Source organism: Elephantulus edwardii, unplaced genomic scaffold (assembly GCF_000299155.1).
Source record: "Elephantulus edwardii isolate Elephantulus edwardi_28Jun2011 unplaced genomic scaffold, EleEdw1.0 scaffold00009, whole genome shotgun sequence".
Lineage (NCBI taxonomy): Eukaryota > Metazoa > Chordata > Mammalia > Macroscelidea > Macroscelididae > Elephantulus > Elephantulus edwardii.
Window position 1 is genome coordinate 34,355,384 of NW_006399759.1, and position 26,661 is coordinate 34,382,044.

A 26,661-nucleotide genomic window follows, 5' to 3' on the forward strand; every position below is an offset into this window, starting at 1 on the left:
TAAGCACATGAAGAAATGTTCAAAACCCCTAGCTCTAAGAGAGATGCAGATCAAAATAATTATGAGATATCATCTCACCTCAGTAACAATAGCCAAGTTCAACAGAGGAGCAAACAACAAGTACTGGTGAGGTTGTGGAGAAATTGGAACTCTTATTCACTGTTGGTGGGAGTGTAAAATGGTGCAAACACTATGGAAGGTAGTATGGTGATTTCTAAAAAAGTTAGAAATAAAAATATCATTGTTAGGTATCATCAAAGTGAAGTTTGGAACATTATTTACAATAGGAAGAGGTGGAAACAACCTACGTTCCCAAAAATCAATAAATGGATCAACAAATTGTGACACATACACACAAAGAAAAGAAAAGTCAATGGAAAAATAATTATATGGAAGAAGTGAGCAAGTGGCGTTAAAAGAAAATGTTAATTGGGATTTTAATCTATGTTGTGAAATAAAATATGTCCAAATGACTGGATTCCCCCCGCATGCCTTTGGGATTGCAGTGCAGCTTCTTACCATTAGACCAGAGCTCCCTAAATGATTGAGCGGAAAACCAGTTTGCTCTATTGACGTTCACTCAAATCACAATAAAATGTTAATTCACACAACTCATACACAAACACATGCACGCACGCACAAGCCCTGGTGGTATAATGGTAACACGTAGGGTTGCTAACCTACAGGTCAGAAATAGGACTAGACATTCCATGGGAGAAAGACAGACAGTTTTCTTCCCTAAAGATTTGCAGCTAAGAGTGAAATATCTCAGTCAAAAAAAACACACACACAAAAACCCACAAATATTGCATAGGGCCACTGTTGTAAAACAGGACTGACATCATGGTTGAGGGAAGACAGAAAAGGAGGAGAGGAAAGATGTATATTGCATTGAAACAGATGAGGGAGAGATCTGTTGAAAAGGGACATATGAATGGGTATTCTTGTCATTACAGGAGTCCAGAGTGAAGACTGCATAGTGCAGTGAACTTGAGGGGAGGGATTGCATAACAATGAGTTTTTCTTTTTCTTTTCATGGAGAAGAGTGATTTGGAGGGAAGAGGTGGACGGAGAGAAAAGTGCAACAATGAATGACTGGAAACCCTAAGTCTCTGTAAACTCTTATTAAAAGTAATAAGTAAGTGTTTAAAAATATATTTAAAAAAATATATTTACAGCTCAGAAAGATGATTAAGGATCACCATGAGTTAGAACCTACTTGAGAGCAGTACAGTAAATAAATCTACATAGAGAGAAGAGATGGATGGATGGATGGATGGATGGATGGATGGATGGATGGACACTCAAACTGAATTCATTCCTGTCAAATCAAAACCAACTAATAGTTGAGCCCACAGGAAGTTTCCAGAAGCTGCAAACAGCATGGGATGGGGACTGTCATTCTTTGTCCCATGGAGAAGCTGGCAGATTTGAACTGCATGCCTTTGGGTTAGTAGTGCAGTTTCTTACCCACTAGGTCACCAGAGCTCCCTATATGAGTAAATCTTGTTCTAGTTGGGTACCATCAAGTCAACTAAGATTCATAACAACCCTGTAGACAACAGATCTCAACTTTGCCCCATTCTGTCCATAAATATATACATACATCACTAAATATCAGTTTGGGTAAAAATGGATTTGTGATTATGGGTCTCCAGTCAAACTCTCTATCAAAGATTCAGACAAAAGATTATTACGACAAAGTCAGGCCACCAGGGGGTTGCCCCGCTAACTCAGAGGAGGTGCCTCTCTGAATCTGCTAGCACCTCCATGGGAGAAAGATGGACTATCTCTTCCTGTGCAAGTTACAGCCTCCAAAATCATCTGCAAACTCAGCTATGAATTTGTCCTGAAAGCCTGCAGGTCAGTGATGAATGTGAGTAAGCCAAAGTTAACACGAACTGTGTCAATTGGACTTTCTGGAGCATTGTGAAGCATTAACTCTCTGGATCATGCAAGGAGTTAAATGCTCAACTACCAACTAGAAGGTTGGTGGTTTGAGTCCAACTTTAGGCACTCTAGAAGGAAGACCTTAATGATCTGCTTCCAAAAGATCACACTGTGGAAACTCAGTGGAGGCAGGTCCACCTACTCACATTCAGTCACTAGGAGTCAGAATGATTGACTCAGTGGCATCTAGTTTATTTTTTATTTGTGGAATAATAAGAAATTTAAAGGAAAAAAAGAAATTCCCTCTATTAGACCAAGTCCAGCGTTACAGGAAGCTGTTATGAGATGTGATGTATGTTCTCCTGCTCTCTGTTCTATGTGTCCACCTCGCCTCCAAAAGATGTCTGCATCTTTAGCTAAATTAATAGGAAATTTAATTTATCCTTAGAGGGGCTTGTCTGTTATGCAGATGTGACAAATCCATGGTCCAACTGAAATGTTGCACATCTAAAAGGGGGGGGGGAACAAGATTTACCAAAATTATGTCTCTTCGGAGGACAACTTTGCAAATTTTAGAACAATCAGTGAGTTGTTATTGCTGTTGTTAGGTGTTATTGAGTCCATTTCAACTCACAGGGACCCCTATGTGCAGCAGAGCAAAGCCCTGCCTTCTTTGCAGAGGGCCTGTGAAGGAGAGGAAGACCCTTAACAAGATATATTAACACAGGGGCTGCAACCCTGGACTTCAGCACAGCAGAGCTTGTGAGGACGGCAGTCCACGAGTGGGCTGTTACAATAACATTTGGATGTTTCCAGTCTCCCTGAGGCCTCCGGGCTGTTCCGTTTGATCAAATGCAGACCAGTGGGGGCTGGAACTGCCACCACCAGAACCTGGGATGCATTCACTGGCCTGATTCCATCATCTGGTGTGTCTATGAGTGCAGCTGAGCCCCAGAGGGGATGACAGCAGCTGGAAAACCACTGTTTCTTTTGTATCCCAAAAGGTTCCGGATTGGGGGTGGGGAGAGTGGGGATATAGGATATTAATTCAATTAACTCCAATGTCACATTGTACCTTCTTCTGAAAAGTTATCCCTCTTTTATTTCGCATTGTAAATAAGTTCCACTGCATTGTCTAACATCTGCCCTGCAGAGATCTCAAGGATAAAACAAAAAAACTCACTGCCACCAAGTCTATTCTGACTCATGTCAGCCCTTCTCCAGGTTTTTGAAGCTGTAAATCTTCTGGAAGAAGACTGTGCATCTTACTCCCAGAACCCAAATATGGACTCTCTCAATTCTGCCCCGTTGTTTTAATTTCCATATAGAAACAAATAATTTGAAAACGTAATGAAATTCCTCCTTAAAATTTTTCATTTTACTCAGTATTACAAAGATATGTTCCTGGTGGGCATAGTTTGCAGATAGATTTCTTCTAGGGCTGCCATTTCCTCAACTACCTACAGTTGCAGAGAGATTCATTCTTTCAGTGCCAAAGGAGCTGAAATCCAATACCAATACACGTATGTGTCCCACTTGTCTAAAGAGCTAGTAAGAACCACATGATCAACTCTGTACACACACACACACAATGTTTTTAAAATAAAAACAAATAAATTCCAAACGACTATAAAAGTTACACAAGCACAATCATGCTGGGAAAAGCCAGTTCACAGTAAGTACAGCCCAGACTCCAGCCAAACACCAGAGTTGGGGAATTCGTAGAAGGAAAATAAATGGAAAATGTTTGAAGAAGCTAAGAGTCTTGGTTTCAGCCTTATTTGAATACCAGTGAATCTGTTCCATTGTTTGCTGTGTTTTCCTAGAAATAGAAATTCAGCAAGAAAACTTTTCAGAAGTCTTTCAGTCTTGTAAGAGGTTCTAGGGAATAGTAAGAGATTCTGGGTACTAGTAATGAATCCATAGTTTGTCAGACAATGAATTTGTCTCCCTGCATGCCTTAGGAATCTGAATTCTCTGTATCTTATCAGATGGGGTGGTTCAGTGGTAGAATTCTCAGTGTTTGTTTTCACGTGGTCATGATGCTAATCAGCTTTCAATGTGCCTTTCACATTGGAATTGATTTGGAAGAAAACACAGAGATCCACTTCCAAGAATTAGCCAGTCAAAAAGATCCCACTCAATCATCAGATTGGTGGAGGACCCAGCAATATTTTGCTCGATATGTATGAGATCCCCAAAAGTTCCAGCTAACTTGACAACAGCTAACAACTTACTACAAAAACCAACATATCTTCAGGTTCTCTCATGCTGTCTTTAAAATGTTTTCATTTCCACTTCTCCAAAGTGTTCGAGGTACATTCACACCCAATCAAATAGGAATCTGTCTTTAATTATCCCTTTTTGTCAGCATAGTTGACTCCATATGTTTTCAGCATTTTTCATTCCTGATCATTCCGTTTCAAGTTTTCTATTTATATCACTGAAGATGGAATATCCCTTGTAAAACAATCTCTTCCCTCCACAACCCACAAAGTCTCTTGAGCGATGAAAGCCTCCATCATCGCCTTATTGTGGTTGAACTCATGGTCTGGGTTTTTCTAATCCACAAAGACAAGCTGAGTTGATGATGTCAACAGTTTAAAGACAAGCTGGTCCCATGTGAAGAGTATGATTAGACTTGAGACTCTTAAGAATAGAGATTAGACTTGGATTTATGGCCAAATGATGTTCTACCTATTTCTGCACAGATCTGAAGACAACCAGAAACCTACTCAGCCAGTTATGGGCTAAAACATTGCACAAAGGAGAGAGCAGAAACCTAGAGGGTTTCCATTTACTGCTCTCTGACCTGGGCTTCTGGGCAGCTCCGAGATTGCAGGACTAGCCCTTTTGCAGTTCAACATAGAAACTAGGTGCCTGCAAATAAGGGAGTCTTTCCACTCCCTGGGGCTTTGCCCCTTCATGAACAGGTAACAAAACCATTAGCTTTGAGAGAAGGTCAAGGACAACGAAGCCACTTTAAACCAATGTGGCTATTTTGGGACATATCGGAATGGAACGTCCTCCTCCACCCTGTTTGAGATACTACTGTTTACCTGGACCACTCATGTTTTCTGCTGCTCCCTTATATCACTTGGGATCAACCACTCAGCGTGTCTCCAGCTGAGCCCTACACCTGCCTGGTCCATGCCCTTGACTGGCTCTGCATGCCTGGGATCCTAGACTCTGTAGATACTCCTTGATGCATTCACATGTCCCTGTGGGGAATTGAAGGTTATCCTAAATTCCTTCCAAGCTCCTAATGTGTTGCACCACATCTCATCACTAAATTAAGCCATAAATTGAGCTAATGAAAACCCTATGGATCAAAATAGTATAAGGAGATAAATGAGCCCCTTAAATTAGAAAGCACTCAAAATACACAGGAGCTACAGCAATAGATTGGAGCATAGCAGGAACAGTGTAGAGGTTGCAGTTCTGGACAATGTTATGGTTCTGTTGGACGTGGTCTTCCTGTTAAGTGCCACTGAATCAAGTATAGCTCACAGCACCATGATGAACAACAGATCTGAACTCTGTCCTATGCTGTGCCAGTCTCACCATCTCTGACACACTCAAGCCCATCGCTGCAGTCAATCCACCTGGTTGAGAGTCTTCATCTTCTTCGCTGTCCCCTCACCTTTGCAAGCATCGTGTTCTTCTCCGAGGATCAGCCTTTCCTCGCAACATGACTGACGTCTGTGAGATGATGCATCACCATACTTGCCTCTAAGAAGCACTCTGGCTGCACTTTCTCTAAGACACATCTGTTTGTTCTCTTGGACATTAGTGACCATGAATCAGAGCTAACTCCACAGAAACTAATAGTCACTCAGTCCTCCCTGCCTCCCAATTTTATTCCTGTTTGTAGCTCTTATAACTGCTTGATATGCTATTTATTTCCTTTCTCTGTCCTCCAAAGAGAATTAAGGACAGACATTGAGGACAAAAATGTCATTCGTTTTGACTGGTTTGGTTTTTTATTTTATTTTTGGGGGGGAGTTGGTTGTTGGTTTTTTGGGTTTTTTTTAAACTAACCCCAAGCATTCAGAATTATTTCCAATATGCTGTTGTTGTTGTTGTTGTTGTTGTTGTTGTTATGTGTCGCCGAGTCTCTTGAGACTCATAGCCACTCTATGTACAACAGCCCAAAACTCTGCTCTGTCCTGTGCCAATCTCACTGTCTCCAACATACCCATCCCAATTACCCCAGTCACTGAATCAATCCACCTCATAGAGGGTGTACACAAAATGTGTGTTGAATTCATGCATTTTATAAGAGCCTTAGACTTTCCACGTATATATATACAGGCACAGACTTCCATAGCAGGAATTCTGTCTTACTCACGTCTTATACCTTCAGGTCCGAATACATGTATATATGAAAAGTCAACTCATCAGTATCTGTCAGTGATTTGGGAAAAGGGATTTCAAGATATTAAAGAAGAGTAAATTCTTTCTCTCCCACAGCACTTACCTCTGCCCCCTTGGAATATCTTTGTTTTTACTTGACTCCTTCCTTCAGTCCATGAGTTCCTGGAGAGCAGGGACCTTGTTCTTTCTACTCCCTACATTGCCTAGACAGGACTTAGCATGCTGCTAGGAAAAAAAGAAGAAAAAAAAACTACCTCAAACCAGCAACGATCAAGTTGATCTCAACTCACGGAGGCCCATGTGTGTCAGATTACAACTTGATCTCAACTCACGGAGGCCCATGTGTGTCAGATTACAACTGCATCCCAAAAGTTGTCAACAACCAATTTTTCAGAAGTCTGATTGACTTGTCTAATAGACTTGTCTAAAATTGAGTTGACAATGACTAGAACAATGGTCTGTCTTCCAAAGTGGCTTAAGGTTAGTAGTCAAGTTCTTTACCATCTGTGCCACACAGGGACCCCCAATATGGACCTACCACAGAGCAAATGTTCAACAAGTATTGCCTACAAGCAAAACAATACAAATCCACTTAACTAAGGAACACAGACTTATGCTCAATTCTATGATGAGATAGGAGTCTAAGATAGAAAAATGAAACTTGTAGCCCAAGTGTGGAAGAACAAAGAGAAATTAAAGAGGGGGAAGGGGGCCTTTACACCCTTGTGTTCAGCCAGTTCCCTTCTGAGAGCATCTGGAAATAATTAATGTGAGATACACAGACTCTTTATATATCGAACAACTAGTAAACCAGATTAAGATATTCTTCCCAGAGTCCCATAGAATCAGGATGTCCATTTTAAAGACCAAGATGCTTGCAAAAGTTAGGCAATGCAGAAGGACGACTGAGAATTGATGCATTTGAATTGTAGTGTTGTATATCTGTTGAGTATATCTTCGACTACCAGAAGAACAAACAAATCTGTCTTTAAAGAAGTGCAGCCATGAACATTGAAATTTCATATATGATCCAGCTATAACATTGCTAGGAATAGACCCCAAGGAAATTAGAACTGAGACACAAAAGGAGACTTGTACATCTAGGTTCATAGCAGTGTTATTCATAGTAGCAAAAATATGGAAACATCCCAAATATCTAACAAATGAGTGGACTGAGAAATTGTGGTACATTCACACAATGGAATACTATGCAGCACTCAGGGATAAGGATTTGTAAAACACTTTCTAGTATGGGAGAGGCTAGAGAGCATTCTGCTGAATGAACTCAGTGTCATTAGGACAAATACTACGTAAGACCATTCTTGTATAAATAGAAGGATAACTAGTAAGATGTATATAAATGTCCAAAAGGAGAAGAGGAAAGGAAGAAGGAGAAGGAGAAGTGGAAGGGTGGTTTACATTAAGATAGCAGAGTTTAGTGGGTGGATTGGGAGCAGAGTGAGGGAATGGGAAAGGTTCAATGGGGACTTGAAAAGACGGTATAATAAATGGCATCAATTAATGGTGATTAATTACATGGGATCCAAGATACAGAGATGATTATATGAGACACAATGTAAATGAGTGTGTGGAACATAAGTGAAGTATTGTATAAAAACCAATAAAAATATTTTTTAAAAGAAGAAACAATGAAAATTACAGTTCAATATGTTTTCTTAAAAAAAATGCAAGTGGTTTACATTATCAAGAGGATCTAGTCCTAGGAAGGAGACATCATGTTTGGAAAGGTGGATGGTCTGGGCAGGAGCAGAACGCCCTCCATGAGCTGGACTGACACAGGGACGGCAACAATGGGGACAGGCAGAGCAAAGGTTATGAAGGTGGTACGAGATCAGACACCGGCTTGCTATGAGCAGCAGTCAGTCTGAAGACACCTGACAACAACGCAGACTAAGAGTTCAAAATCAGTAATTTTGAAAAATGGTTTTGGAATCAAAGGATACACAAAGTCATTTTTTAGTGTTCTTTCGTTAAAACTCAACCATGTGAAAAGTAGTGGTCCGCGTGTCATTTGCACTGTCAAAATTCTCCAGTCTGTTAAATTCCCCTTTACCTTGACTAAAATATCATCATCTAAATCCACTCACTTTACCTTAGACATTCTATTTTCTTTCCCAATATTGACAATATTCTCAGATGATGAAGGTGATGACATATCCTGGTGAATGGCTGTTTCCTCCGAGCTGACATTTCCAAGGGTCAATTGTGTGGATCGTCTCCTCCCTGCTTCTGAAACCTGCTTCTGAAACCTGCTTTCTTCACCACCTTCATCCCAAGAGGTGGGCATCTTCCTTTGTGCCCTGCTTTGCTTTCATTCAGGCTGAACACAGGATGAAGTCTAATAAACTTTACGAATTGTTCCTTAAAGGCAAAGAGGGTAAAGCGTCATCTCACACACTTTGGGCCTGTTATCAGGAGGGACCAATCCTTGGAAAAAGACATCATGCTGGAAAGGCAGAGGGTCAGTGAAAGAGAGGAAGACCCTCACAGAGATGGCTTGACAGTGACCTCAACAATGGACTTGAGCCTGACAGAGGTCTTAATGATAGTGCTGTACAAGGTAAGGTTCAGATCTGTCCTTCATGGGGTCACTGTGAGTTGTAGTTAGCTCACTGACACCTAATAACAACAACCTCAAAGCTTTGAAAGAATCTAAACCCACTGCTGTTGAGTTGATTTCAACTCATGTTGACATCATGTTACAGAGCTGAGCACTTCATAGGGTTTTCTCAGCTGTAATCTTAATGAATGGGCTCTGGGGGCCCAGACTTTAGGGAGTTACACTGGTAACTGTCAAGCTACGCCTTTCTGGAGGCATGAAGCCCCTGGAAGGGAGAGAGGTGGGCAATCTCTACCTACGCATTTGATAGCCTCAGAAACCCACTAGAGGATCAGTTGAGTCTGTTCCAACTCCATGGCAATAAGTGAGTTTTTGCGTAATCTTAATGAGAACGGATTTGTAGGCTTCTTTTTTTGTCCATAGGAGAATTGAGGCCTTTGAGCTATGGTGTGGAAGAAGAGTACTGAGTAGACTGCTAAGAGAACAAATAGGTTTGACCTAGAGAAGGTGAGACCAGGCTGCTTCTTGGAGGCAAGGATTCTGAAGCTTCGTCTGACAAGTTGTAAGGATGGACCAGTCCTTGGAGAGGGACCTCATGCTTGGGAGAGTTGGGGGACAGCACAAGAGCGGAAGACCCTGGCTGAGATGGATTACTCAGTGATTGGGGTCCTGGGGATAGGTGTGTCGGACACAATGAGATTGGCTCAGGATAGAGCAGGGTTCATAGATGTTGTACATAGTGTCACTATGAGTTGCAGGTGGCACGGCAGTGCATAACAACCACCTCTGAGTGGGTTCAAACCACCAACCCTCAATTTAGTAGTCAAATGCCACATAAGGACTTTTATAATTACACCACAGAGGAGAAGAAACCACAGAAATCACCTTGGCCATAACCTTCTAGAAGGCCTGAGTAGCCACCCTGCTGCTGAAGTCTGATCTGCACTCATGCTATTGGAGGCCGTTCGACTTCTACAAGAACCTCTTCTCTCGTTTCTTCTTTTGTCCCTGCATCAGTTAGGTAACTCATAACCACTGTCACAAATAAACCTCTAATTCTCAGAGGCTCAACATCATGGGAGTTTATTTCTGACTCACAGCAGAGTCTATCTTAGTATTTGGCAGGCCACCTTCCAAACCATGTTTCCAGAATCCAGGTTTCTTTTATGTTATAACTTTGCCTTCAAACCCTTTGCTTCCAGTCAATGGATATGGGCAAGGAAGAAAAAGCACATTTACTTTTTTAACTATTTTGGTCCAGAATTGATAGATAACATTGTTCACAGCCCCTTTGGCAAGAAACAGTGACTGGTCCCACCTGGAGTGTGGCTTGTTTATTTAGTGCAGCTATACCTGAGACCACAAATGGCTTTAACTAACAAATCCACGAAGCCAGCTCTAGGGGACAGCCTGATCCTGTCAGTTCTGGGGGAGGGTCCTTGTTTCCTTCACAGTCTATAAAGCCAGACTTTGCTAGGACATGTCTGCATGTTCTAGTTTTCCTCAATATCAGTAACCTTCCTCCTCACAGAGCCCAGGTCCAACAGATCGTACTCCAACCATCATGATTATTTCTTGACACTCTTGTCCACTCACTTCTCCTTGCCCTTTTATCTTAAAGGCCACACCCTAGAAAAACTGTTCCATTTCCTGTGATAGGTCTAGGGATTGTTCTATTCCACCCTCTATCCTGTTGCACCTATTGGGGTTTTCAGATGATGGTAGATCATAGAGGAGGGGAGTGATTTCATCATGACAGAATGGGTACTGGAGAATACAGCATTTGATGGGGGGCTACATTTCAGTAACTCTACAACAGCAGAAAGAAAACTGGAATTTTTTTTAAAACAAACAAACAAAAAAACCCAAACCTTTGCACACCTCCTAGTTCTGTGCTCTTAGCCCCTAAAATACATATTTATTGTTTCGTGCCTTTGAGTCTGAACCGACCCACAGCTCACACTGTCCAGTAGGCTTTCAGAGACAGTAAATCACACAGCCATTAATCATCCAGGAGATTGTCCATCCTTCTCCAGAAAAGCAGCTGGTGGATTTGAATTGTGTGCCTTTGGGATTGTAGCGTAGATCCTTACCACTAGGCCACCAGTATTCCCTATAAAATACATTGGCAGCCCCAAACAAATTAGCATCCGGGATTGAGAAACAAAAAGAGAGTGCCATTCCCATATATCATGATACAAAGAACAGAAATCAGAAGAGAAAACAAGAGGAACTTAGCCCAGTGCCTTGTGGTCCAAATACTTTTCCTCAGCAGGTGCCCTGGTGCCCTGGCAGACCTTTGGGTTCAGTCAGGAGAGAGCTTTGACAAATGGGCTAGTACTTATTACGTCGCAATGTTGACCAAAAGGACCAAGGACTCTGGTGGTTAGAACCCACAGGAAACTCCATGGGCAGTCTCTCTCCACTGAGATTTACAGCCTCAGAAACCCGCTGTGAGCTGGAACTCACACAGTGACAGTGAATTTCAGTTTTGAGTCAGTTGACAAGAGCTCCATTTCTCCATGCAAGCATTAACTGAGCCCTTGCAGAAATTTTGAATTGAAGGTTAGGCTCAGCTTGGTGAGAACAGGGTCTGCTTTGCATCTGTCTCTGGTCAAAACAGGAAGTGCTTGCCCCACTTTTAAAAATCTGTTTGCTTTTTACAAAGCAAATGTACACACAATGATTCAGCCCTGAGTAACACATACAGGCTGCTCAAAGCCATTTTCACAGCTTTGCTTTGAGCCCGCTCACCTCCTCCAGTTCAGACAGGACAGACAGGTGCGGTTGTGAACTGTGAGTGTGTGGCCCACACGCACCCTCATGGCCATAGCACCTTTGTGGACTTTCCCCGTCCACACAGACTGAGGAAACGGATGTCACATGTGACTGGGAGAGCAGGGTTCTAACGTTGACTTTGCCTTGTTGGAGGACTTTAGACAAAGTCCTCCAGATCTCCATTTTTTTTCCAAAGGATGCAGTGGTGGTTCGGTGGTACAATTCTCACCTTCCATGCAGGAGGCCGGGGTTGGCAGCCTGTGCACCTCAGGCCCAGCCACCACCTGTTATCCATGGCGATGTGGGACAGCACACCAAATCCTTGTGCTGCTCTGTATTTACCAATCTTTAGGTAGCTGGGATGCCAACAGCAAAAAGGTACCAGTCACTGATGTGCTGTTGTTATTGTGTGCCATCAAGCTGGAACTGACTCATAGCTCACCCTCCAGTAGGTTTTCAGAGGCAGTAAATCACATGAAAGGAGACTGTCCCAAGAAGCAGCTGGTAGATTTGAACCACGTGCCTATGTGTTAGCAGCACAACGCCTTACCACTTAGCCACCAAAACTCCCAACATGGAGTCTCCTATAAATATCTTGTCCCATGAATATCAAAGATTGAATACACACTAACCAAAAGCAAACTCAACGTGATGGAGTTGATTCTAACTCAGTTATCCTGCAGGACAGAGTAGAATTGGCCCACAGAGTCTCTGAGACTGTCATCTTTACAGAAGTGGGTTGCTTCATCCTTATGCCTCAGAGCAGCTAGGTGGGTTTGAACCACCAATCTCCTGGTTAGCAGTCAAATCCCTTAAAATCACAGTGCCATAAGAGCTACCAGACACACATTTCTTATTTCTCATTGCCAATGAGTCAGAACCGACTCATAGCTGATTCTCCACTAAGTTTCCAAGACTGTAAATAAGAAGGAAGGAGATTGACCATTTCTCCTGAAGAGCCACTGGCAGCTTTGACCTGATGAAGTCCTTAGGTTAGCAGCCCAAGTCCCTATGAAATAGCCAACACATTTCTTTGAAAATTCATTTTCACCACAACAAGAGAAAGGTAAATAATCCAATAGAAAAAATGGGCACAGGATATGGGCACTTCACCAAAGGAGACATTCAGATGGCTAACAAGCACATGAAGAAATGTTCAAAATCCCTAGCTCTAAGAGAGATGCAAATTAAAACAACTAAGAGATATCATCTCATCCCAGTCAGAATTGCAAACTTTAACAGAACAGCAAGCAACAAATGCTCGCGAGGTTTTGGAGAAACGGAAACCTTTATTCACTGTTGGTGGGAGTGTAAAATGATGCAACCACTGTGGAAGGCGATGTGGCAGTTTCTCAAAAAGTTGCAAATAGAATTTGACCCAACAATTCCACTATTGGGAATATACCCTAAAGAGACCATAACTTACATCCAAGCAGATATATGCACACCCATGTTTATCGCGGCTCTGTTCACAATAGCAAGGAGTTGGAAACAACCTAAGTGCCCATCAACAAACAAATGGATAGAGAAGCTGTGGTATATTCACACAATGGAATACTACACTGCACTGAAAAACAAGGAGCTCATGCAATATTATTCAAAATGGGTGAGCCTGGAGGACATTATCCTGAGTGTAGTATCTCAGTCTCAAAAGGACTAATACTGCATGGTGCCACTGTTGTAAAACAGGACTGACCTTAGGGTTAAGGGGAGACTGAGAAAGATGGGTTCAATAATGTATACTGCATTGAAACAGATGAGGGAGAAAACTGTTTAAAAGGGATATGTGATTAGGTATTTTTGTCATGGCAGGAGTCTAAAGTGATGGCTATATGGTGGAGTGGACCTGGGGGAGGGTTTGTAAAACAATGAAAGAATTTTTCTTTTACTTTTCCAAGAGGGTAGTGTACTAGGGGGGAGGGTTGGGAGGGTAGAAAAGTGCAACAATGAATTAATGGAAACCCAAAGTCTCTGTAAATTTTCATTGAAACTAATAACAAATTTTAAAAAAGAAAATTCATTGTTATTGTTGAATTGGAACCAACCCATAGCTGACCTTCTGGGGTGGGTTTTCACACAGGAGATTGCCCATCCTTCTCCTTCAGAATGGCTGGTGGCCTCAAACTGTGTGCTTTCGGGATTACAGTGCAGCTTCATGCCACTAGATCACCAGAGCTTCCTTGAAAACATATTAGTAAGTGGCAAGTAGCTTTTACTGCTTACAAACAGAAGCAGATTATATACAAATGGTGAAGTTTCTTTATGGAGCAGTTACTTCTGACTTCTGATATCTGGTAGAGACAGAGAATTCTTCAGAGAAAGAAAATTTCTTTTCTTTTCTTACCCAGGAAAGGATACCTGCTAGTGTCCGCTGGCCACGTAGAATCAGTTAGATGAACTATGTTGTTGTTATTTGCCGTCAAGTTGCCTGTGACTCACAGTAACCCTATGTACAATAGCTCTCAACCCTGCCCTGTCCTGAGCCAGTCTCACTGACTCTGACACATCTAATTCCATTGCCTCACTTATCATGTCAATCCATCTCATCCAGGGTCTTCCTCCCCTGCACTGTCTTTCCACCCTTCCTAGATGATACCCTCCTCCAAGGATTGGTCCCTCCTGGCCACATGTCCAAAAGTATGTGAGACAGAGCTTCAAACCCTTTTCTCCAAGGAGAAACTGGGTTTCACCCTCTCCAAGACAAGACCTATTTGTATTCTTGGCAGTCTGTGGTATGTTCAATAGCAAATTCTCCAGTACCACAACTCAAAGGCATCAATTCTTCTTCTGTCATCCTCATTCATTGTCCAGCTCTCTGATGCATAGCGAGTAATTGTGAAGACCATGGCCTGGATCAGGTGCATTTTAGTCTCTAGATTGACATCCTGGCTCTTTAGCATTGTGGCAAAGTCCCTGACAACAGACTTCCCCTTTTGATTTCCTATGTTGCCATGTGCCATTGAGTCATTTGTGACTCTTAGCGACCCTCTGCATAACACCTCTGAATCCTGCTCTATCCTGAGCCAAGCTCATTGTCTCTGACACACCACCCCATTACCCCATTCACCAAGTCAATCCAGCTCATCCAGGGTCTTCCTCTCTTGCACAGACCCTCCACCCTTCCAAGCATGATGTTCCTCTTCAAGGACTGGTCCCTCCTTGAGACACGCCCAAAATGTCAGACAGAGCTTCAAAATCCTTGACTATATGCTTATGCAAATAGTATCCTTTCTGCCCCACATGTAAAGAAAACATGAGGTCCCTATCAGCCATCAAAGCCCGTGGAGCTGGTTCCCTGAGCAACTCTCTACCTCAGAGGGTGTGGCAGTCAAGGCCGCCTCAGGCCTCCTTTCCTGAGGTTTGTTGCCATGGCAGTGAACTGGGCACTCCCAAGTTTGTTCACACATGTGTAAGGGTTTTTTTTAAGACTTTGACAGTTGGAGTTCTTTTTAGAAACCGGGGACAGAAATCCAAACTTAGTCCTTTGTCTCACAAAAGGCTTGTTTGTTTCTGGGAATTGTTAAATACATATATATTTATTTATACTTATATTTATATTTATATATGTGTGTGTGTATATATATATATATATAGTGTGTGTGTGTGTGTGTGTGTGTGTGTGTGTGTGTGTGTGTGTGTATATAAAGGACATGTCCTTGCTAGAATGGAGTTCACTGTTGACCTCGAACGACACATTGAAAAGTAGGTAACTCTCTAAAGATGCCTTCAAAGAACCATTATCTTATTCTTCAGGACACAAGTAGCCAGATGAGATCGTTCCACAAACAGAGCATCTCATTTTTAATACTTGTTTCTTTCATAGTGTGTATTTTCATGTAGTGTACACTGACACTCCTGCGTCTAAATTCCAACTTTTATATGTTGTTGTTGTGCGTTGTTGAGTCAGAAATGGCTCATCGCTGACCGTCCAGTGGGTTTCCAGAGGCTGTAAGTTAAGAGGAGATTGCCTATCTTTATCCCATGGAACAGTTTGATGGATTCAAATGACCCACCTTTGGGTTGTCAGGGAAGCTTACTCACGCTGCTGTAACGTGATGTTGACCATCGCGTATCACCTCTGAGATCAATGCCACGGCTATCTCGTCCCATCTTCTCCCTTCCTTGGATGTTAAGAACACCTCAGGAAGCCCAGGGTGTGCTGACCAACGTGTGGTTGCCTCCATCTCTGCTTCCAGTACTTAGTGAACCTAAGGCTGCTCTGCTACAAACCCTGCAGCTCTTGCAACGAGAGGCGCCTGGGAGAATAAGTGGTGCCCAGGCCAATTGCCCCGGGAAGCCCTCTTCTGCCCTGGTGCTGTTGTTAGGTGTCGCTGGATCCACCATGATATAGTCACGAAGTCATCCAGGGTGATATGCAAGTATCCTGTGAACCACGGATCTGAACCCTGTCCTATCCTGAGCCATCCTCACCTGGTCTGTGACACTCTCGAGCCCACTGCTGAAGTTCCCGTCTCACTCCATCTTCCAGAGTGTCTTCCTTTCTTTCTCTATCTTTCCCAGCATGATGTCTTTTTCCACACTCCTGACAGGCTGCATGCCTGACCAGTTGTCAGCTTGTTCTCAAAGCAAAACCATGATTAGAAGTTTCAAAACTGACTTCAGTTCTCTAGAAATAGAATTGCCCACCCACCTCCCTTAAAACGTGCAAGTCTACATTTAGATGAGTGTACCCTCCAGGTTATGTAAGAGAATGAAAGCATGCGTGCAGGTTTGGGGCACAGCTCACCGCAGGCTCCTTCCTCTGTGGCTCTGTGTGGGTGAGATGGTGAGACACTGCCGGCCTTTGTCCTTGGTCTCCGCACGCAGGACCACCATGGTGCGCCCCACAGAGTGAGAACAGACCCTCTTTCTTCCCCAGGTATCCAGGCACAGCTAGCTGATTCTGCAGTTAAGACCACATATGCAGCCCCCACCTCCCATAACCAGAAAAGGGAGGAGTTGTCCACCTTTGAGGATGAAAATCAGTTCCCTTTCAAGTTGATTTCAACTTACAGGGACCCCATGTGTATCAGCACAGAATTCTCCACAGGGTTTTCAATAGCTGGGGTTTGGGTTTTTTTGAAGTAGATCACTAGACCTTTCTTCAGGGGCACCTGTTGGTTGACTTGAACCTCCAACCTTTCAGTTAGTAGCTAATGATTTGCATGATGTTAAAAATAATGCTGACCGGTCTCCTGTCTCCTGAGTTAATAATTTGCATTATATTAAAGACCTTGAATTTTATTTCGGGTTTCTCTCTTCTTGTCAAGTTGGAATCAACTTATAGCTGACCTTCCATTGGGTTTTCTGAGGTTGTAAATTGCACAGGAAGAGATTGCCCATCTTTGCCCTGTCAAACTGCTGGTGGAGTCAAACCACCAGAGGTGTGGTCTCTCTGTGAGCAGTGCAACTCCCTATGGACGACACCACCAGATCCACCCTTAATTCTTCCATAGGAAGCACTGGTGGCCTAATGGCAAGAAGCTGTGCCGCAATCCCAAAGGCATGTGGTTCAAATCCACCAGCTGCTCTATGAAAGGATGGGCAATCTACTCCTGTGTGTGCGATTAACTCCCTCTGAAAATCCACCCAGGAGGGTAAGCTATGGGTCAGTTACAACTAGACGTACACAACAAGCACCAGACCCCTCCCATGGACTACCAAGAGAACAAACTAGTCTGTCTTGGAGGAAACTCAACCAGAGGCTCCTCAGAGGCAAGGGCGGGGAAACTTCATCTCACATACTGTGGGCATGTTGTCAGGAGGGGGTGGTCCTTGGAAAAGGACATCATGCCAGGAAAGGTGGACGGAGGGTCAGAGGAAGAGGGTCCTCCATGGCACCTAACAACAACATTTGAGCATGTGACCTCCACTGCTAACAAATTCACCTACTGGGGAACCACACTCACTTCCCTGGAGTGTTGAGAGGAAAAATATCTTACTGCACAAGAAATTATCTCTATTATAATCTTATATTTACTTCAGGAAAGCAAGGCTACAAGTTCTCATCCAAAAACCAAGTCTCCTGCAGCAAATCAGAGGTTGACCGCTTCACTCCATCAACAAGTACTGTTTATTTTTAGGATAAATATGAATCCTTTAAATATAAATCCAGAAGAAAAGAAACGGGGGGGGGGGGACAACCCACAAAGCTATGGAGCCACTCTGGAAAAGAAAATGTAAAATGCTCTAATGAATGTGATCCTTGCAAATGTAAACCGTCTTTTCTGAGCTTGGCTCTGTCAACCATCTCGGAAAAGGATGTTTTCACAATCAGAGCAGAAATATGACTGGCTCTCCTGCATTTACATTTCTTTGTTGCAAAATGAATGTAGCTTGTTCAGATTCCAGCAGCGGAGAAAGCAGCAGACATGGTGGTTACTTTCCAAAGTGAAACTTAAAACCACAATCTCCGGTGCACAAAAGGCAGAATGAGTCACAGGAAGAGGCCACTTGCTTGCAAAACTCATTAAAAGCAAGGCAGGCCTGAATGGACTTCCTGCACCAATCAAAAAGATCGCTGGCACCAGAACAGGCACCTCTGGGTTCTGACAGCTTGGGGTGGGAGTGACGGGGGGTTGGGGTGCAACCGTCAGAAGTGTGGGCAGAGCCCAGGGCCTGCTCATTCACAGGCTCCCTGAGCAGGCGAATCCCCTCCCAGTCACTTCCAACTGCCCAACAGACTCAGGCTGCAGGCTGTGTATCACAGCATCACAACGACACCTTGTGACTCAAGTGGGCACCTGGACAGGGTTTCCCTCATCTGGTGCAGGACACAAACCAACACAGGTGCTCTCTTCAGGGTTTTCCCTTCTGCTGCAGACCCTTTCCTGCAAGCTCGAGGTAGTTAGCATTCACTCTGGCCACCAAGTGGACTGCTTCTGTGCACCACCACTGGGTACTTTTAAAAAATATGAGCTGCTGCAAAGCAAAACAAGGAGGCAATACTGGGTGAAACTATTACACTTTCCCAGAAAGGACTGCCTGGGTACAGGACACTTGTGTACCATAGAGTCAAAACCAACCTATAGCTGAACCTCCAGCAGGTTTTCAGAGGCAGTTAATTGCATAGGAGGAGACTTTCTTCTGCGAAGCAGCTGGTGGCCTCGAACCATGTGCCTTCAAGATTGCAGCACAGATTCTTGCCACTAGGCCACCAGAGCTCTCACAGGACATTAAGTTTGGCTTTATCATTTAAAACGGCTTCTCACACCTGAATGTACATTAGAATTCCCTGAAAAGCTGGTTAAAACTGACAGCTGGACCTCATCATTTGTTTCTGTAGGTTTACAGTAAAAACAGGAGTTCTGGTAGCATACTGGAAAGTTGTGCTGCCAACCTAAAAGCACACAGTTCAAATCCACCAAGTGTTCCATTAGGGACAGACGGCAATCTCCTCCCTAGTGCAATTTACAGCCTCTGCAAACCTGCTAGAGTCAGTGCCAACTAAGTGGTATATAACAACATAACACAGTAAAATATCAGTTACTATTTGGATAATTTCAATTGGTGGTGACCCTATGCTTGGCAGAGTCGAACCGGGCTAAAAGATTTCAGGGGCTGATTTTCCACTAATAGATTGCCAGGCCTTTGTTCTGCGGCATCCTGAACTTAAACCAACAACCTTCAACCTTTTCATCAGCCCTCAAATAAGTTAAGTGCTTGCATCACCCAAAGATTTCTGGTCTGGAGTTGTGTTATCGTTGGTTGATACCCAGTTCTTTCCAATTTACAGCAGCACCATGTGAGAGCAAAAATAGGGTTTTCTAGGCTATAATCCTCTCATACAGCCACTGGTTGAGTTCAAGTCATCACCTTTCGTGTTACGAGGCAAGTACTTAACAATTGTGCTATAGCATTCTTTCAGGTCTGCTACTTGGTAGAGCCCAAGAATCAGTATTTCTAAGCATAGGCACTCCATGATGAAGCTGAGGAGGGAGGAGGGCCACATTGAGAATGGCAGTTAGCTATCTGCAAACTAATCGCTTTCAAGCAAGCAAGTGGCATTTGATCTCCAATTTCAGAGCTGCCTTGGTATCCTAAGGGGGCTCTGGTGGCGAAGTCTGCAGCCCATTGCTAACCCAAATACATCACGTCCCAGGCGGTTAAAGCCACCAGTGGCTCCACAGAGACACACAGACGACTGTGTTTGCAGCCTCAGGAACCCGAAGGAAGCTTGCTATGAATAGGATTCAACTCAAAAGCAGTGAGTTTGATGCTTGTGCGTTGTTTTGTTGTTGTTTTTTTTCCGGTAACCTTTAACAGTTCTCTTAAGGGACTCTCCTTCCCACAGTCCAATCCACAACCCTGGCTGGTCTCCAAGTAAAGCATTTACAGGGAGGGTCTATGTCAAGCTAGAAGCATGCTCCACCTGAAAACATTCGCAAAGACTGAAAAGCTGTGCTCCCAAGCACACGCACTCACCTACGCCCCCCGCTGGCCATTTGGCGCCTGTTGATTTCTGGAACCACCTTCTGCTTCACCATACTCCATTTCCTTTTCTGCTTCAAATCTTGCACCAGTGGAAAAGTCCGAAGTAGGAGACTGAGAAACCTATTAGCATTTTGACTACCTTCTTGTAGATGAAGCCAGAAACACGACATGCTCCTACGAGAAGCAGGGGCTCAGCACTGCTCCCACTTGATGCTGATCAGAGGACACAATATAGACTTGCAACAGGAAGCAGGTGAGCAAAATGTGATGCCATGCAGCCAGCTCCTCCAGAACCACTGGCTTAGGAGACTCCTGCTGGAACGGATTGTTCAGGATGTGAATATTTTTAAGCGAAATCTACTTAACGTCCCTCCATCAGGTAGCCAGGCAGCATGACCTTATATAGGAAAGCGCACTGGGAGCCCCAAAGCTCGTAGTGAGTGACCCAATTCTCAATGCTCCACAGCTTCAGAATGAGAGTTGCTTGAAGGGCAATGGTATAGAACATTGTAAAAATCAGGCAGGCTATACAACACAATGCTGTCACGTTGGATCAAACTCATAGCTGACCCTCCTTCAGGTTTTCAGAGACTGTAAATCGCTCGGGAGGAGTTGCTGGTGAACCAGCACTGTGTAGCACCACCCAGAGAACTACAACAGTAGGACAAAACAAGCTATAAAATACTTATGTGACTACAGCTGAGACATTGGTGGAATTCACTATCAAACTAGTTTGCCTCGAAGAGCTCAAAGAAAACAACATCGCCTGATAGTATTCTGGGGAGAAAAACTATGAATGGCAGTGAGAAGAGGTATGAATGAATGGGCCACAAAGAATCATGTCTATTAATCTTTATTGCACATAAGAGAGCCTACAAAATAAAATCAGAGTTGGGATAAAACTGTCATGTTCAAGTCAATGAGTTTGTTTTAAGCGATACAAACATTGATTCTGCACATGCTCAGAGGTGAACTGTTTCAGATTTGAATTTCATGAGACATTCAGCCTGGTAGCTTGTACAACTGTGTTTTAAGCATTTAAAGACCAGTCATCTATCTACTGGAAAAAAACATGTCAACTGACACTGGTAAATCAATAGGAAGTCTCAGGCCATACTGACAATGTACAAATCAATAGAAATTATTACAGTTTCCAGAAGATAGGACTGAACTAATCAAGGATTCAGATTCTTTAATTCAAACTCAAAACCCAATCTAAGATGTATAACAGGGAATAGCTCAAAAAGCGAAGGCAGTGGAAGTGAGGCCAGGGAACGTCCTCTTTGTTAAACACGGAAATAGGGGAGGCATGAGAAATAGGCGATGGGCAGCACTGAACTGAAGCCTCCTGCCATCAATCATTCCCTTCAGGGCAGGGCAGACCCCGGGGAGGGAGCAGCCCTCTCTTCTTTCATCCTATCTCTACTTTCTCTCATCTTTCATCTTTTCATCCTCTCTCTCCTATGGGAAATTTGACCATCATAAACCTAAAAGAATGAGAGAAGAACTGGCTTTTATCCAAAAATAGAAAAACAGCTCTAGGGTTTTGTGTTTGTTTCTTTTTAATAGAGAATACAATATCATTCTTGATACGACACACTGAAAAATCAGCAGCATAAGTTATGAAGAACTATTTCAAACTCACACACTTGATTTCCACTGAATTCTTTCAGCAGTTTCATGTATTACATTATTTTCTTACTTTGCGTCCAGCAAAATACAATGAAGTATTACAGTGATTGGCATCATTGCACCAGCAAATAGAAATATTGACCATATGTGGCAAATAAAAGCATTTCAAGTGATGATGATCCAAACCTAAAAGTGAACAGGGAATTCTCTTTGAAGGTATAGTCACTTTCCTCCAATATTCTAGCTGTGGTAATTCTCTGTTCTTCATCACTTCACTTACAATGAACATTGGATGGCTTGTCACTATGGAGTGATTCATTTTCATTCCTTTGAAATGTGTGGTCCAAACACAGCACTGTAGCACACAGCCATGGGTTACTGGATGTTAGTCTTGTATACCCAGCTCAGCACACTCTCACATGTGTGAATGAGGCCAAGGTGTGTACCTCATGTAAAGAAACTGCCAGGCGGGTGTTAACGCCACTGCCTGCCCGGGTCTCACATCTCCACACAGCTCTGGAAGGTGGGCTCTGTTAAAAAGTGCAGTGGGTGGAATTTTAAGGTACAGTAAGTATTCAAAGTTGCATGCTCTCTAGCATCTACTTCAGGGTGTGGACCTTCGGGGTTATCCTGAAGAAGGGCAAATTACAAGAGGGATATTCGACCCAATTTCTTAGCCACAGTTCGTCCCAGGCACATGGAGGACTCATGTGAGGCCTGACAGGCCCATTAACTTATATACTTAGTTCACTCAAAAGTACGCTTGTGATGGAAAGAATTAATCCAGCCTTTAAAGGTTGCTAAGCCCAGAGCAGCTAAGGCAGAACTAGTTACGAAAATACTAGTTACGAAAATATAGTGCCTCCGAAAGTGAGTCTGAACATACACGTTTGTGATTCTCTGCACAGCTGGGGTCACGGGCATGTCGCCTTTCTCTGCATGTGGACATGTGTGAGCCCTTGAGTAAAAGCATCACGACAACAGAGACCACTCGTCACAATGAAGGCAATTCCTATAGGTTTTCTTTCACAGAAAGAGTAAGTGTCATCATGCTTTTTCCATTTTGTTCCTCCTAGGATTCTAACAATGCAGTTCAAATATGAAAACATTTCAATCATCAGAGTCAAACACTCTTGAAAAACTACTTCAAAAACAGTACAGCGAAATATTGAACCAAAATAATTTTCAAGTTGTTCTTGCCACAGGCCAATTTAATCACCTTCTATGAGCTTAAAGAATGTCACTCAAATTATTATTTGTCCATTTGCCTTTTACCTAAGGAAAAGGAATAAAGGGCAGGGGTGAGGGGGTAGGGAGAGGAAGGAGAATTATTAGTTTTAAATTAAAAAAAAAGGGTTAGTCTCTTAAGATACACAGAATAAGGCTCTTTGGGTAATCCAACACAAAGATTTTTCTTTTTTTAAATTTATTAATGACAGTTGTAGTAGAATATGGCCGAAATATTTACAACAGCAATTCAATCAGAGTAAAGTAATAAATAATACCTACAGAGAGTATAACTTAAACTTCTTGAAAACTACTTACTTAAAATCAATCAACTGCTTTTGAGAGCTCCCAGTAAAAATCAACTTCATTATCATTTGGCATAAGCTCTGTTCAAGTACACGTTTTCAGCACTGCCTTTTTAGACAAAAGGATGCTGACGATGAGTTGGACTGATTGAAAATACTGCCTTGGTCATATTGACTCTAATTTAAAGTTAAGGCTTTGCAAAGTTATGAAGAGCTAAGTAAAGCACATTCTAGAGAAAACGTCTGCCACAGATGCATTAAGGCATAAATGTTCCAGCCTTTAGCCACAAGAACAGGGGAGAGGTGAGAGGCCAATTACTTAGGTTATCTTTAACCAAAGGAATTGAAGAATTTATCACCTAAAAATTGGGCCAATAGGCAGACACTGTAAGAGAACATACACAGGGCTGGTGCTCAAAACCAGCGAGGGCTGCGTTCCCTTCCAAGAGGCATCATATTCACAACAGTGGCCCTTTGCCGCCCGCCCCACCCTATGCACTAGAAGGTGGCACAAACATTGCTAGTAATAAAGTGTGCCCCCTGCCTCGGTCTTCTCCAAAAAGTGTACGTATGTGGTTTTCCTTAACTGATACTGTCATCAGTGGGGACAACGCTCCCACAGTCACCCCTGTTTGGGTTTCACGGGCCCATATTGCACATTAGCTGCTGGAGCAGGCTGGGAACGCCACGCTGCGGGGGCCTTTCAGTCATAACCCAGGAATGTTCCCCACACCGTGAAAGCAGCCCGGATGCTCGTCCACAACACACCCTCCATATTTCACTTAGAAATGCCACCCTTGCTCAGGCTAGTGAGGGAGAAGGAGACACTTCTAAATTCCTTCTGTTCTCAAGCAAATGACTGCACATCTCCCAGGGCCCAGCTCCAAGGGTTACAAGCTAGGCTTTACTGTGTGATGCTCAGTCTTCTGCAGTGATGTCCAGAGGTTGCTTGGTACATTTCATGCTGAGGCAGAATGAACATCCTGGTTTTCAAAAGGTGGCAGCGGCTCTCTCCAAAAGGTGAAATTACTAAAAGTATCCGAACAGGGAAAGTCTGAAGAATGGCTTCTTTTCAGCAATGGGAAAATGTGGTCAACCACTTCACAGAGTCTCACATACCTGGAAGGAAAATAGAAATCATTGATGCCAATGAATGACACCAGCTGATCCCAGCCACAGAAAATATCTACCATGCCCCCAGAACTGTGCTTCCAAGTCAGGAGAAAGAGATGGTCCTTCCCTCAAAGCTCTGAAAGGCCATGGGAACCCCATACGCCACCACCTCAGACTGGAAGGATAAATGGTGCCCACCTGCCGCAGCTGGCAACCCTACAAGGGATCAAAGCGGAAGGTCCTGGAGAGAGTGGGTGAAATATGTAGAATGAAACTCAGAAATGGGAAAATAGCCAGCTTACTAGTTTGATAGAGACTGGCAGAAACCCTGAGAGGGTGGCCCTTACCCACTTTTCAAAGATGGAACAAAACTCACTTGTTCAGCTTGCAACCAAATAATAAAACCAAACCAAAGCAGCTGCCACTGAGCCAAGTCCGACCCACAGCAGCCCTCCACCAGGTCTATAAGGCTGCATCGCAACAGCCCATCTGTCTCCCTAGAAGAGCAGCCTCTGGTGGATTCAAGCGGCTGAAGGCATGTGGCTTTTTAGTTAGCGGCCAAATATGCTGCAGATTATGCCACCACAGCTCATTTTAGAAAATAGATATGTCTATGCTGTTGTCATTTTGTGCCGTCAAGTCACTTGAGATTCATAGCAACTCTCTGTACAACAGATCTGAACCCTGCTCTATCATGTGTCAACCTTATTGTCTCTGACATGCCCACTCCATCACCCTAGTCATGGAGTGAATTCATCTCATCAAGGGTCTTCCTCTCCTGCGCTGTCCCTCCACCCTCCCAAGCATGATGTCCCTCTCCAAGGACTGATCCCACCTTGCAACATGCCCACAGTATGTCAGACGAAGCCTCAGAATCCTTGCCTCCAAGGAGCATCCTGGTTTCACCCTCTCCAGGAAAAACCTGTTTATTCTCCCGGCAGTCCATGGTATATGCAATACTCTTTTCCAGCACCACAGCTCAAAGGCATCAATTCTGTTTCTATCATCCCTAGTCCAGCTCTCTGATGCATAGCAAGTAATTGCGAAAATATGGCCTGTATCAGGTGCACCTTAGTCTCCAGACTAACATCGTTGCTCTTCAGTACTAGTAGTAATATGGTAAGACATGTCTATGAGTCACTAACTCCTTAGAATGATCAACCATATAAGATTAAAAAGGCAGCAGCATTTTCCCAGGGATAAAGCTTAGAAGGTGGAAAGGGTCAGATAGATGGATTAATGGAAATGACAATAACAGGGAAAGGGAGAGAGTATAGTTACATTGTATATGTTAAAATTATATCATAGAAGCTATATGAATGGTTGAATGGAAACCCAATTAACTCTGCAAACTTTCAAATCTCAATAAGCCCTGTCCCCTAACCCTCCCCCTTACAAAAAAGCACTGATCACCAGCTTAACCTAGTGGAAGCAGTTCTAGAATCATTTCTTCCTAAGTTGGTAGAGATCAGAGAAGCGATCAAAGAACATGCAAAGGAACTGAAGAAGGCTTTGTGGAAAAGGTAGGTCTTGGCTTTGCCACCAAGGAAACACGAAGAGGAATAGAGTAGGTCAAGGGGGGACAGAAGAGATGAGCATGGCAAAGAATCAGAGATAAAAGACATCTCTAGACCATCTAACAGAGATGGCTTTACTGCATGATGAGAAGACCTCAAGCCCTTGAAGGTCAAGGAAACAGGGATGTAAACTTCAGATCTGTCATTTATTTGGTTGATATAAGAAAACATTTGTGATTTTAAGAAAATTGCTTCATCTCTCTAAGCCCCAATAATGAAAGCCTCAATTTCTGCATAGGGAATTGCCAGAAGTTCAAGCAGGATTTAGAAGAGGCTATGGCACCAGGAATATCATTGCTGATGTCAGATGGATTCTGGCTGAAAGTAAGGAATACGAGAAGAAGGTCTATTTGTGCTTTATTGACTATGTAAAGACTTCTGACTGTGAAGCTGTGGCTGACACTGAGGAGAATGGGAATCCCAGAGCACTTGATTGTGCTCATGAGGAACATAGATACCTGGATCGGAAGCTGGTGTGTGAACAGAGCAGGGGAGAACTGCATGGTTTGGAATTGGGAAGCGAGTGTGTCTCGGTTGTATTCTGGGTCCATACCTGTTCAGTCTATATGCTGAGCAAATTATCCAAGAAGCTAGACTCTATGAAGAGGAATGTGGCATCAGGGTTGGAGGGAGACTCATCAATAGCCTGTGTTATGCAGATGACATAACCTTGCTTGCTGAATGCGAGGAGGACTTGAAGCAATTATTGCAGAAGATCAAGGAATGCAGCTTTCAGTATGGAACGCAT

The 26,661-nt window shown here is 43.3% G+C and overlaps 1 protein-coding gene across 2 annotated transcripts in view; it reads right to left on the reverse strand.

Moving 5' to 3' along the window:
* Positions 1 to 24,182: 24,182 nt before the first annotated feature.
* The window catches only part of LPIN1 (lipin 1), a 164,961-nt gene continuing 162,482 nt past the window's right edge, over positions 24,183 to 26,661 (reverse strand). For both annotated transcript variants that reach the window (XM_006880671.1, XM_006880672.1), the window contains one exon: positions 24,183 to 24,342. In XM_006880671.1, the coding sequence (XP_006880733.1) occupies positions 24,183 to 24,342 (160 nt within the window). The remainder of the gene's footprint in view (positions 24,343 to 26,661) is intronic.